The sequence below is a fragment of the Arachis hypogaea genome, chromosome 8, assembly GCF_003086295.3.
Source record: "Arachis hypogaea cultivar Tifrunner chromosome 8, arahy.Tifrunner.gnm2.J5K5, whole genome shotgun sequence".
Lineage (NCBI taxonomy): Eukaryota > Viridiplantae > Streptophyta > Magnoliopsida > Fabales > Fabaceae > Arachis > Arachis hypogaea.
Genome location: NC_092043.1, coordinates 32,038,658 through 32,051,536, shown reverse-complemented (window position 1 = coordinate 32,051,536; position 12,879 = coordinate 32,038,658). Strand labels below are relative to the sequence as shown.

Sequence of the window (12,879 nt, the reverse complement as noted above, 5' to 3'; positions counted from 1 at the left end):
ACCCATTATTTGGTCTATCCATTTCAAATTTTATAATATTGCCGTCCACATGTTTTCTGGATATATATCTCAACACCTTCTCACCTTTCTTAATTAATTATTTTATTTTTATTGTGTTCAATGAACATAAGAGAAATGCTGAAGCACTATAACAAGTAACAACAATCAGAATCTAGTCTAGTCTTGTCTTCTTGAGTGGATGGACTAATTTTGGAGCCAGGTTATTATCACAAATAATATTTACCTAATCAAACCCAAACATATAAGATAAAAGAAGATAATTTGTGTTAGGCAATTGATAATCATACATAAAATTTTGATGAACAGTGTAACTAAATTTCTTTTTTTATGGCAACTTAACAAGATACAAATTCTTGGACTCAGCAGATTGTTAACATTGATTGGTATGATAAAAATTATGATGAGTCACAAATCACATTGAGTATCCAATTCTACAACTTGAGCTACATAGAATCAACATAGAAAAAGTAGATGAGGAATTGAAGGGCACATTTTTGGAATGGTATCAATCATTCAGCCATAATAATTAACCAACATGGAAAAAGGAACCAAGCATAGCCCTCTTTTCTTCAAATCATTGCACTCATCAATATTCTTCTTTCCATGAAAACTCACTTCACCACCCTCATTTGTCTGCAACTCTGATTCCAATCCCTTGTTACCCTGCAGAATCATCATTACAAACCAAACCATAAAACTAGAGTTTCTTCTCTTCTAATGCAAATTAAAAATTATAATGACAAATTAAGGTTATACATATATATAATATATACCACAGAACCAAGTTGATAATCATCAATATTCCTTGAAATAGTTTCTGTTGAATTCAAGTCTCCTACCTACACAAAACAATGAAATCATAATGTTAACAGTTTTGTATCCTAGTACTACTTTCGCTCATATAAGTTTAACGGCCGTGTTGCATTAGTACTGGTATGATCGCACCTGCAAATTATTGTATATACCTTGGGACTATTGAGAGGGGAACTAGCAGTGTCTTCCAAGGGATCATCACCTTCTTGTGATATCTGCTTGGCTCTTGTTTTCTTGAAACAAAGTTTTTTAGGGAGGCTTGAAGGCTTCCTAATAACTGAAGAACAAGAAGTAAGGTGATGATTGTGATCATGATTATTATCCTGCTGGATTGAAGAGAATTTCTTCCATGCAGCAGCAGAAGAAGAAGAAGCATCTGAGACCAAAGAGGATCCACCACCAAAACTGAGACAGTAGCTTTGCTCTTTTATCACCATGCCTTGAGATAAGTCTTGGAAGTAAGAAGTCCACCCACTCTCTTCATCAGAGACTGCTTCTTTCCCCATAGATGGATTCAGAGAATGCTCCATCATAGAGACCCTTTTTTCTGTTATTTCAAAGAGGAGTTTGTTTATAATTTATATAACTATGGAGAAAAATGGGAAGCCATTAAGTAGAAGTAGAATCATGGAGGTGGGGCCAGTGGGGCACTATGACTATGAGTATGAGGGAGTTAAATTAACAGTTGAAGGGTGCAAGCCTGAGTAGGGGAACAAGTAGTAGAGAACGTGCAGGGGAAAAAAAAACTAATGGTGAAGGTGGTTGACCTTTGTGGCTCACAAGAGATTTTCTTTTTGTTTCTATTATTATTTTTCATTTTGGGATTGGAGGCCATTTCTCATTGTCATGGCTTACCTTTTTCAACCGAACACAATTAATGGGTATGAAGAAAAATAAAAGTGTATAGGACTGACTAGTTCAGCTAAAAATCTGCTCATGGCAGCAGACCAGAACCAGTAGAGTTAAAGCCTCTGTATTGTGGGGTCAAAATTCACAGCCAAATTGGAATTATTGACATGAATTTCATATTAGAGAATAGAATTACTCTAACTGCTTGTGGATGACTTTGAAGGCTTTTCTCTACCTTCAAAACACATTCAGTCATACATATAGGAACATGTGTGTGAGTATGCGTAAGAATAGATATCATGGTATATTAGGATTGTGTATTAATTTGGTTATTGGTGTGAGTAAATAATTGTAATTTTATCCTCAACCATTATCATCTAAATAGTCTGTGCCACACCAATGAGGATTACTTGATCATAGATTCATAGTACTTAGATAGTTCGACTGGGGTTTCCATAACCCTGTTTTGGTTCTGATTCGGCTTAATTATTTTATTTTGCACAATTGCACGAATAAGTTGCTTAACCATCATAATCCAATTCTATCTGTCAAATCACTTTGCAAGTTCCAAATTGATTGAAAAAAAACAAAACGAGAACCGAGCACTTCCGTACGAAATGGGTTAGGGAGGGGACATCATTTTCACAAAGTGTGATGATAACACAAAATAATATATCCTTAATCGCGAAGCTCTATAAAGTTAATACAGAATTGACAATGTTAGCACAAATCTAATTCAGTTCTTCTCTACACAGTTAAGCTGGGGCAAGATGAGTCAAGGTCAAGATTTCATTCCCCTATATTATATTATCATATGGTGATAATTATTAACAAAAAGAAAAATAAAAGGGTAAAGAATACGATACTATTGTTGCACACACTTTACACAATTACAACTTACAACGCCATTTAGTCACTAACATTTTTTATCAGTTAAACGTACACGTGGCACATCAACTGGAGATCATCATTAATCGTTAATACAGTTTCAGATAAGTAGGAAAATTCGTAAGCTGGATATAGCAACTCACAATTCAATCTTGAAAGGGTGGAAAAGAAATTCTCAGTTAGCAAGGCAACAGATTCTATTGTAGATTGCAAAATACAAACAGGAAACACAGCCAAGATGAGCAAATGATCATGGAACACATTGCTCAATATTAAAGTGAAACTTTACATGTTACTCTGTCTGTGTGGATCAAATTCTACTGGATAAGTTTTCTTCCAAAAGATAATAGCAAGGCAAATATAATAGCCAGACAGGGCTATAAATGTTTCCTTAGAAGGATCCACAACCGTACTCTCGCTCGTGGCAAGCAGCGAGTAGCTCGGCGGCGCCAAAGTTCTAGTGGCCATATTTCTGAAACTCCCACTCGCTATTATCTATACCAGCAAATAAGACACCAAGGCAGTGAGAAGGTTACCAACTAATCCATTATACGTTCAAACATAAAAAGCGAGGTGAAATAAAACCAGATATGTACCTAGAGGGCAAACTTGACGGGTCTTGAGCCATCTGCTTATGCAATGGAAGTGAAAAGCATGGTTGCAAACTCCTGCATAAGATATCAGCCAAATCAAGCAACAGTTTGCATAATCCTGAACGGCCAAGCCAGACAGTAACAACAAGAGAAGAACATAAAACTGGAGAAAGGGCCAGTGAATATTCTTTATAATCCTGACTAAAGTACAACATATATCCGATTTCTCAAACATAAACAAACCAAATGTTCTATCTACCTCTTGAAGAAATTACCTATGCACTATGTCCTATGCTGAACGAAAAGAATTAGGAACCACGATATTATTAAGCATCAATTAGTTAAGCAATCAAAAACATTCTAGTAATGCCAAAATCTTTACAGAGCAAATTATGGCTCTATAAATACATACTTTGACACAACAAATTAAATCATGCTCTATTATTTCCCTTGCTTTAAATGAAAAATATTGGCCCCATATGGTTTAAGTGAAAAGAATAGCTACAAGCACAGAACAGCATATCCCAAATAGCACAAGTTAGACCTTAGGGTTTGGAGTTGATCAAAAAGCCCCTAAAATTTCAGCCAACAATACTGACTCAGACACCCTATTTGACACTAAGTTCTAACCAATAATAAGCTTCACAGTGGCATGAACACCAAAACCGAACAAATTACTCAGACCAAAAATATGTATTAGCACAGCATAACATACCCCACGCTACAGTGCATTCCTCGCTAGTGGCGCTAGCCTGATTAGCCTGGCACTCAATGCCTGAATCGTTCACAATCAAAATCCAAGAATCGAAACAAGAATTAATACGATTAATAATTACTTCAAACAGAAAATTATTATTCACAAAAGTAAAAACCAGCTGAAATCAAGGTGTTTACAGAGATCCATGATATGGTTCCGGCAAATAGCGCAGTTATCAACAACTATATCTGCATTCAGCAAGAAAAACAAGTAAATAAATAAAGATCGTGGAGCATAAGGAGAATTTTGAATAGAAGGGGCAAGAGAGAGAGAGAGAGAATTAGGGTTACAAACCCCAAGCCCAGAGAGCAACAGCGTTCCATTTCTTGATCTCGAAGCGCTTGGGCTTCTTGGAGGAAGGACCCGCGCTGCTGGAAGGCTCGCCGGCCGGAACCATTGGTACGTCGGAGTCCAGAGTTGCCATCGCTCTCTCTCTCTCTCTCTCTCTCTCTCTCGTTTCACGTTTCGAAATCTTGGAGCTTGATTTCTGAATGGAACGAAAGGGTTCGCACTTCTAAGCTCGTGAAGCGTGTCGTGCGAATCAGGGTCTTATTCTTTACGGCTTAAAGTGGGCTTTTTTATCCCCTTTTTGGGCTTTCAAACACGGTTAAGCCCAACAAGAAAAGTTTGGCTAACTCAATCCATAGGTAAATCCAAGACCCAAAAAATTTCATAAGTAAATATGGCTAGCAAAGAGTTCTAAAATGCTAAGGTAGCGTTTGGTGGAAAGACAGAAATAGAAAAATTAAGATTAAAAGATAGAGACTAAGATATGAAAATTGAAATAAATCTCAGTATTCTATTTGGTGTAAAGTGAGAGACAGAAATTGAAACAAGAATAAAATTCTAATTTAATTTGTACAAAGGGTAAAATTAGAATTAATTAATTGAAATGAAGGTATTTTAGGTATAAAATGTTATTAAAGTTTCAGTCTCTATTTATAAAAATTTTAGTCTTCCATGTCCTCACTTTTTGGATGTACTAAAATACTGAATTTTTTGGGACAGAGACAGAAATTTTAGTACCAGTCTCTGAACTAACAAACATGATATTGAGTCTCAATCTCCCAATCTTTGTCTCAGTACCTCAAAACAAACGTTACCTAATAGATTAAGGTCTTTAAAAAAACATAATTTGAATCAATTTATTAGTTAGTTCAATAGTCTGTTTAAACAAATATTAGAAGTTTGAATTCTATTTTATGTATGCAATAATTCATTGCTCAACGACAAATTTTAACATAAAGCTCAAATTCGTGATGAATTACTCATTGACTTGTAGAATTGAAAAATATCATCAAAACAAATTTAAAAAAAAATAATAGCATAGTTAATTAGTCTCTAACAATAAAAAATTGACAAAATTGGCCTCTAATATTTTATAATATTAGATAAATTAGTTTCTAGTAAACATAAAGATAAATTAATTTCTTATCTTTTAAAATTTTAGACAATTTAATTACTTTATCATATTATGTATATGCTTTAGCAAAATAGAAGACTAATTTGTCATTTTTAAAAGAATATTAGAGTCCAATTTATCTTTTTATTCTTGAATTAATTTATTTAATATTCTAAAAGATCAAAGACTATCTTGTTAATTTTTTCCTTTTTAAGAAACAATTTATTAGAGACCAATTTATTACTTAGAGTACTACGCAATAAAAAAAATACATTACATTGTTTCAATTATACACATCTACCTATATGATATTTTTTGTTGATATAATAACATATTATTAGAAATTTATATTATATATAATGTTTATACTAGCTAGTATTATTCCATTAAAAATTAAATTCATCATATGCTATTATTTATAGTTCTCTTTTTAAAAAAAAAAAAAGCAAGCTTAATGCTAATTAATACATCACTTAGTCAGTTAGTCCTTTTATTTTATATAAAAGGGGCTTTACAAGTTATCAGCCCAAACTTCATTAACACGCGCATTAACTCATTTTGAATGGAGCGTAACTACACGCGCCCCACTCAAACGGTTCCTCTTCGTCTTCTTCTTCTTCTTCTTCTCTTCTTCTTCTTCTTCGTCTTCCTCTTCCTCTCCCTCTTCCTCTTCCTCTTCTTCTTCTTCTTCTTCTTCGTTTTTTTTTTCGATTTTCATGGTTTCTGAAATTCTTCTTCTTCTTCTTGCTGCACGTTCTTCTTCCTCTTACTCTTCTTCTTCTCCTTTTCTTTCGTTTCTGCACGTTCTTCTTTCTCGTTTTCCTCTTCTTCTTCTTCTTCCTCATTTATGTCTTTTCTCTCTGTTTTCTCTTTTTTTTTCTCGATTTTTCATGGTAAAATCGTTTTTGAAGAAGAAGAAGCAGCAGAAGATGAGGAGGAGAAAGAGAAAGAGTTCTGAATTATGCATAAGATGTACTTCAACGAATTTTGGGTGTATTTTTTTAAATCCTTTGGGTGTATTTTCTGTAACCCTTTGGGTGTATTCCTATAATCGTTTGGGTGAATTCTTGTAACCGTTTGGATGTATTTTCTGTAATTCTTTGGGTGCATTTCTGTAATCATTTGGGTGTATTTGAGTGATATCTGACTGATATCTATGGGTGTATCTGACTCATATCTATTGGGTGTATCTTACTGATATCTATGGGTGTATTTTTTATTTCAGAAAAAATGGCAAACATTACAGAAATACACCCAAACGATTACATAAAATACACCCCAGAGATTACAGAAATACACCCAAACGGTTACAGGAATTCACCCAAACAATTATAGAAATACACCCAAAAGATTACAGAAAATACACCCAAAGGATTTAAGAAATACACCCAAAATCATGCATAATTCAGAACTCTTTCTCTTTTTCCTCCTCATCTTCTGCTACTTCTTCTTCTTCAAAAACGATTTCAGAGCTTGATATCAAAAAATAATAGAAATCGAGAATAACGAAAAAAGAAAACAGAGAGAAAAGCACGTAAATGAAGAAGGAGAAAGAGAAGGCAAGAAACAAAAGAAAAGAAGAAGAAGAAGAGGAAGAGGAAGAAGAACGTGCAGCAAGAAGAAGAAGAAGGTGCAATGAAAACATGCCGTAACAGTATGTGGAGGAACTAACGTCAACGACGAAAAACAAACCAGTGAGAAAGGAGGAGAAAAGAACGATCGAAAAAGAAGGAGAAGAAGAAGAGATGTAGCGCGTGTAAGGAACGTAGCACTTGCAGCGAATTTTGGGGATTAGAGTTTAATTGGCTTGTAATACTTACAAGCCCTAATTGCTTGAATGCAGAGTTTTCCCTTTATAAAAAAGGTAGTTTTATTTACTTATTTTCTTTTATACAAAAACATGGAAACCACTTACCCACATATGCCAAATCTGTCTTGGTAGAGAAGAGAACAGTTTGGTTTGTTTAGTGTAAGCACCAAATTCATTTATTGTACGAGGGAAATAAGATACCCCAAATCCCTTCCTCTCTTTAATTTTCTTTTCTCAATATGAGAGGGTTTCATTCCATGCAATATATATGCATTCCACCAATCAAGATATAGAAGAATAATTTAAATATTTCAATTATTATTAGAATTATCAATAATAATATAATAATAATATGGACCTTCTACCAACAATACCTATTTCAATAATAAGGCATTAAAAGAGGTGCATATGCATATATATAACATTAATGATCATTCAATAATTTAATAAGATTCATATTTATTACAAAGCTTCTTACATTAAGGAAGGTTTCCAATGTGTACATATGTAGTTGGCACTTCTGCGAATCAATCATGTAAATTAAAGGAATCCATTGTGTGCATATTATGTCATTCAATGAGAACACTTTTATTTTTTAGCTTCATAATTTTCCCTTTTCACTTCAGTTATATATGCTTTAAATACTTGTGCCGAAATGCGAATCAAGATACTCTCATATACGTATTCAAACACACTCTATGCTTTAAATAATCCTTTCTTGCACTCCATTATTATTGCACTGAGTTTTGTTTGCAGGCAGCATGACACAAATACAGAAACAACAGAGATATAAATATATAAAAAAAATATAATAATATATATATAGTTTTTTATTTGTGTGTTTTAATTTCTAAAATTTTGAATAAAGTCATAAAGGGAATACAAATTTATTATAACATAAGTAAAAATATTGGCGTTAAAATAGAGTCATGAACATGACATATATATAGTGATATTTCAATTGTTAAAATATATATATGTATATAAGTCTCATATAGCAAGTAACTATGTTATAACATTGAAGCTAAATATGGAAAAAATAAAGAAGGAGAAAAGCACATGGTATATAATAAAAGGTGTTGTACACGTTCTATTTTATTGGTATTTTTATTTAATTCAATAATATTTTTAAATGAAAATATACGGCATCGTTATAATAGTTTTGTTACCACTTACCAAACCATTGTCCATGTATTTATTATGGTGATCGCCTGTCCGGAAAAAAAAATTTGAATTCTCAACTGTGCTATTTATTACAATCGCCGGTACATTCTGGCTCAGATTTCATATTTGTTCTCTGATTTAATATTCTCATTAGTATTAATAAGACGGGAGAGTTTAATTAAACTCTAAATTAAATAAATTAAGCATGTATTTAATTTATTTAGAGTTTAATTAAAAACTAAATTTTTAACTAATATCAGTCAATTTTTTTTAAAATTTTTTTGTTATATTAAATTATAAACACTAAACTTTAAAATATAAATTCTAAATTTTAATTTCTAAAACTTAATTTTAATTTTAAACTCTAAACTATATATATTAAAAAGATAGGGTTAAAAATAATTTTATAATAAAAAATTTAATTAATATTAGCTAATAAGAATTAGTCTTTTTTATACTTATTCATTTATTTAAATAATTGAAAATAATATGTTATATTATAACTTTGATATAAATAATTTTATGGCTAAAAAATTTGAGCCAGAATTTGATATTTGTTACATTAAAAGAAGACATTTAAGCATAAGATAGAAAAACAAAAATTTAAGAAAATATGCCTATATATTCAATTTACATTTCAAAACTAAAAATAATTCTCTCTACCAATTTAAATTTTTGAAATGAAATAATTTGATTTCAGGATCCTTATAATTAATAAGGCATGCATCAAGAATCTATCTATAACTAGCTGGTCATGTAAATTATTTAATGAGAAATGTTACGCGGCTACTCATTTTTGTTAGTATATATATATTAGTCAATATGTTGGACTAACACTTTATTTTTGTACTATTAGAATTTAAGATAAATAGTTTAAAATTTAGAATTTAGTATACTAATATTTTAATTGACTAATAAGTATTGATTATAAAAGATAAATTTTATTGGTCATATAATATTATTTGTATTTAATATAATTAATTACTTATATACTTTGAAAGTGGGTTGACGCCACTCTCTAATATAATTAGCCGATTATCTAAATTTGAAATCCCTCTTCATCCAATTAAGTTCATGACAGATATATAAAAATTAAAGATGATGTATATACTTTGTTAATTTATATAAATTAATATCACAATAGTTTCATTTTCAAACAAACAATAAAATTTGAGCTAACTGGAAAATTATATATAATTGGTTGTTATCAGGATAAATACTTACCCTTAGCTTCATTCATGATTTCAATTTATTATGTATATTGAAGTATTTATCAATTTCCATGAACTAATAAAATTTAAGGAAAATGTCTATAAATTTTCTTTTCTTAAATCCTATATTATAGGCATCCTCACCAACACACAAACTTACATACATATTCAATATCATAAATATCTTATTAATCAATAAATGATATCTGATAACTATAGCTAGTAAGTAGGAAAAAAATGTTACTACATTAACAAATTGGAACCAATAAAAAAAAAAACTAATTTTGCTAGTGTGATTTACAAAAAAAAAAAAAAAAACAAAACAACTAATAATATCCCATAATAACTACTTGTAAATAATTGGGTTTTGCCTTTCCCATAAGAAGATGAATGGAAAATGCCAAATGGAAAAGAAGAAAAAGACCATATATATATACATATATGAAGCTAATGGCTATGCTAAGTTAGAGCAGACCTAGAAGCTTATATGCAAAATGGGTAGAGAGGGAGAATTAAGGAATTATTGTGTACATTAAAAAAAAAAACCTTAGTTTCAAACTACACAATTACTACTACAAAATCGAAAGATGGTGGCGGATAATTAACAGTTTTTTTCACAATTTCTGCTATCTGATAGTTTTTCAGCAGTTTTAATGATGAATGCTAAAAGAGTAGCTATTTAATTTGGTTTTGTAACGAATTTTAAAGAATTGATGCTAATCTATTTTTGGCAATATTTCAATCTCTCACTTCTCAAAAACACAACACTCAACAGCAGCAAAAAAAAAAAAAAGAAAGAGAGAGAGAAACCTAAAGAGAAAAGAGGGAAAAACGGTGAAAGAAAGGAAAGGGAGGAAAGAGACGGGCCGGCACTGCTGGGTTCGCCGTCGCCGTCGCGTTGCCGTGCCGTCGGAAAGTCAGAACCGCAAGAGAAAAAATCACGAAGAGAGAGAGAGACCACATCAGCTCACCGCGAAGCCAATGCCGTCGTCGTCCTCATCGCGGGTCTTAACCATCGCGTCTTGCCACCGCCGCCACCACCAAGCTTGCCGTCGTTGCCACTGAAACTGAAGAGAGAGAGAGAGAGATCGTAAAGATAGGGAGTGTGCGTACTCACGAAGGAGAAGAACGATGAAGAGTGAAGGAGAAGTAGAAGACGATGAATGCAGGGGAGAAGGAGGAGGACTGTTCTCGCACCGTCCTGCTCTGCTGCCGCCGTTGCCGTTGATTGGGGTCAAGGCTGTAAAATCCGGTTAATTAATGACTAATTAACCCATAAATTAAAATATATTCTAGAAAGTGATAAATGAGATTTTTATGGTTTAATGTGATAGAGAATTTTAAAATGAGAATTTTGATACCAATTTTAAAGAAATCGACCTAAAATTGGGCTGAACGGGCCAAACCGAACCAACCAGACCCAAGTTGGGTCTAAGGCCCAGTCAAACCTCTCTTAATTAGGAAAGCTCAGCTCTGTCTTCCCTCTCAAACACACACACACGCTGGTAAAGGGAAGAGGAACATGAAACCCTTGCTTCAAATCACTTCCGATCCATTGATCATAACTTTTGATCCGGAGTTTCGATCGACACACTGTTTGCGGCCACGCGACCGCGGCATTGAGCTTTACAAAGCCCACAAGGTTGTGCAAGAGGTAAGCCACGTTTTTCTCTGCTCTTCCAGCCTTGATTTTTGAATTTCTTGAGCAAAAATATTAAAATTGTGAGCTCTTTTGTGTCATAAGATCTAATTAATTTGAAGGGAAGACTTAGTCTTACCTCCTTGGTCCTTGGGTAAGGTAAGAGATCTCAAATTCTAGTGAAAATTCTAAATTAAAGCATTTGGATATTGAGTTATTGTGTTTGGGTGTGATATTGTGGTTTAGGCATTGTGTATATGTGTATTGGAGCTTGATTGGTGGTTTTGAAAAGTTTTAAAGGGGAGCACCAAGCTTGGAAATCTGTTGGTGAAGCTTTTGAGACTTTGAAAGTTGAAATTAGAGGTGTTCCGGGTGGAACGGAAATCGGACAAGGTATGATTTCGGTTTTCTGTATCTAAAATGTAATATGGTTGTGAAAACATAGGCTAGTGACCCTAGGATAAGATTTTGAGCTATTGATGTAGTTCATGAATGATATAAGTTGTGTTGTTATGTATGAATTTAGTAGATTGTGAAATGTTGATGTAATTGCTGAATGAATTGGATTGAGATAAGTATATGAATAGTGGTTGAATGATTGTGAGTGATGATAATTGTTGGCAAAGAATGTAAAAGTTGTACGTGATATGGAGTGACATGTTTAATGGATGATAAGGTTGAGCCTCTTGTTGATGAGCATGAGTTGAAGTGTTATATATATATATATATATATATATCGTGATTGATGAATTGAATATTTGTTTGGAAATTGAGATATGAAATGTTGATTATGATGTGAGATTTGTTAAATTGAGATTTGATTAAATATGGTGGAATTGGTAGGTTGATGATTGAATGAGGGTTGGGAAATGATTGATGTTGGAAGGGTGAGTTTTGATTGGTTTTAAATGAGAATTGGAAGTGTATGTTTTAAAAATTGGGAGTTTATGAGTTTTGGTAAAAATGGAATTTTCATGAACTTCAATGGAACATATCTTGAGCTATTGTATTCAGAACTTGATGATTTTTATATCAAATGAAAGATAATTTCATAAGATTTAAAATGGTTTAGATTTGGTGGAAATCTGAATTTTGTGGAAGGAGATATGATTGTTGAAAATTTGGGCCAAAATTTTGAATTCTACAAATTATGCATAATTTGTGATTTCTAGTTTGTGTGCGCACGCACACCCCGTGAAATTTTGAACATGTGCGCACGCACAGCCTTGTGCGTATGCACACGTGGGGACAGGGCTACTGATGGGAGCGCTAGCATGCCCTGTGCGCACACTCCACCAACGAAGGTTTACAATCTGTGCGTACGCACAGCCTTGTGCGCACGCACATGTTGAGAATGTCATTCTGTTGATGGCGCTAGCACACCTTGTGCGCGCACTCAACAATGGGAATTTTACTTTCTGTGCGTATGCACAACCCTGTGCGCACGCACACTTTCTTAAAATATTTCTGGGCATGCGCACGCATACCCCTGTGCGTACGCACACGACCTTGTTCTTTTCTAAAGCTTTTGTTTTCAAGTCTTTTACATTTCCAACAAGCTTGTAACCTTCCGAGATGTTGTTTCACGCTTATGAACCCCCAATTTTATCCTGTAAATCTTAAATCAAAGAAAAATGCCTAGTGATTGAGAGCAAGCTAGGGAAGAGGGTAGCTTGTAGATGAAGAAACGGGATGTTAAGATGAGATATGATTAACAATGATGATATGAGTG

At 33.0% G+C, this 12,879-nt stretch overlaps 2 protein-coding genes across 3 annotated transcripts; both read right to left on the bottom strand.

The window, feature by feature from the left end:
• Positions 1-371: 371 nt before the first annotated feature.
• Positions 372-1,739, bottom strand: LOC112707012 (vascular-related unknown protein 1). 2 transcript variants are annotated; one of them, XM_025758558.3, is made up of 3 exons: positions 987-1,739; positions 795-860; positions 372-684 (listed from the first exon to the last, which is right to left on the bottom strand). In XM_025758558.3, the coding sequence occupies exons 1-3, from the start codon at positions 1,365-1,367 to the stop codon at positions 535-537; spliced, it is 597 nt and encodes a 198-aa protein (XP_025614343.1). In that variant the 5' UTR covers positions 1,368-1,739; the 3' UTR covers positions 372-534. The 2 variants fall into 2 exon arrangements, with proteins under 2 accessions (XP_025614343.1, XP_025614344.1); XM_025758559.3 differs by lacking the exon at positions 795-860 and having other exon boundaries at positions 987-1,605.
• A 1,011-nt stretch (positions 1,740-2,750) lies between these two features.
• On the bottom strand, positions 2,751-4,472 carry LOC112707013 (RING-box protein 1a). Its single transcript, XM_025758560.2, has 5 exons — positions 4,216-4,472; positions 4,059-4,109; positions 3,880-3,939; positions 3,168-3,239; positions 2,751-3,066 (listed from the first exon to the last, which is right to left on the bottom strand). Exons 1-5 carry the CDS (start codon positions 4,343-4,345, stop codon positions 3,029-3,031), a joined length of 351 nt encoding a protein of 116 aa, XP_025614345.1. The 5' UTR covers positions 4,346-4,472; the 3' UTR covers positions 2,751-3,028.
• Between the last annotated feature and the right edge of the window lie 8,407 nt (positions 4,473-12,879).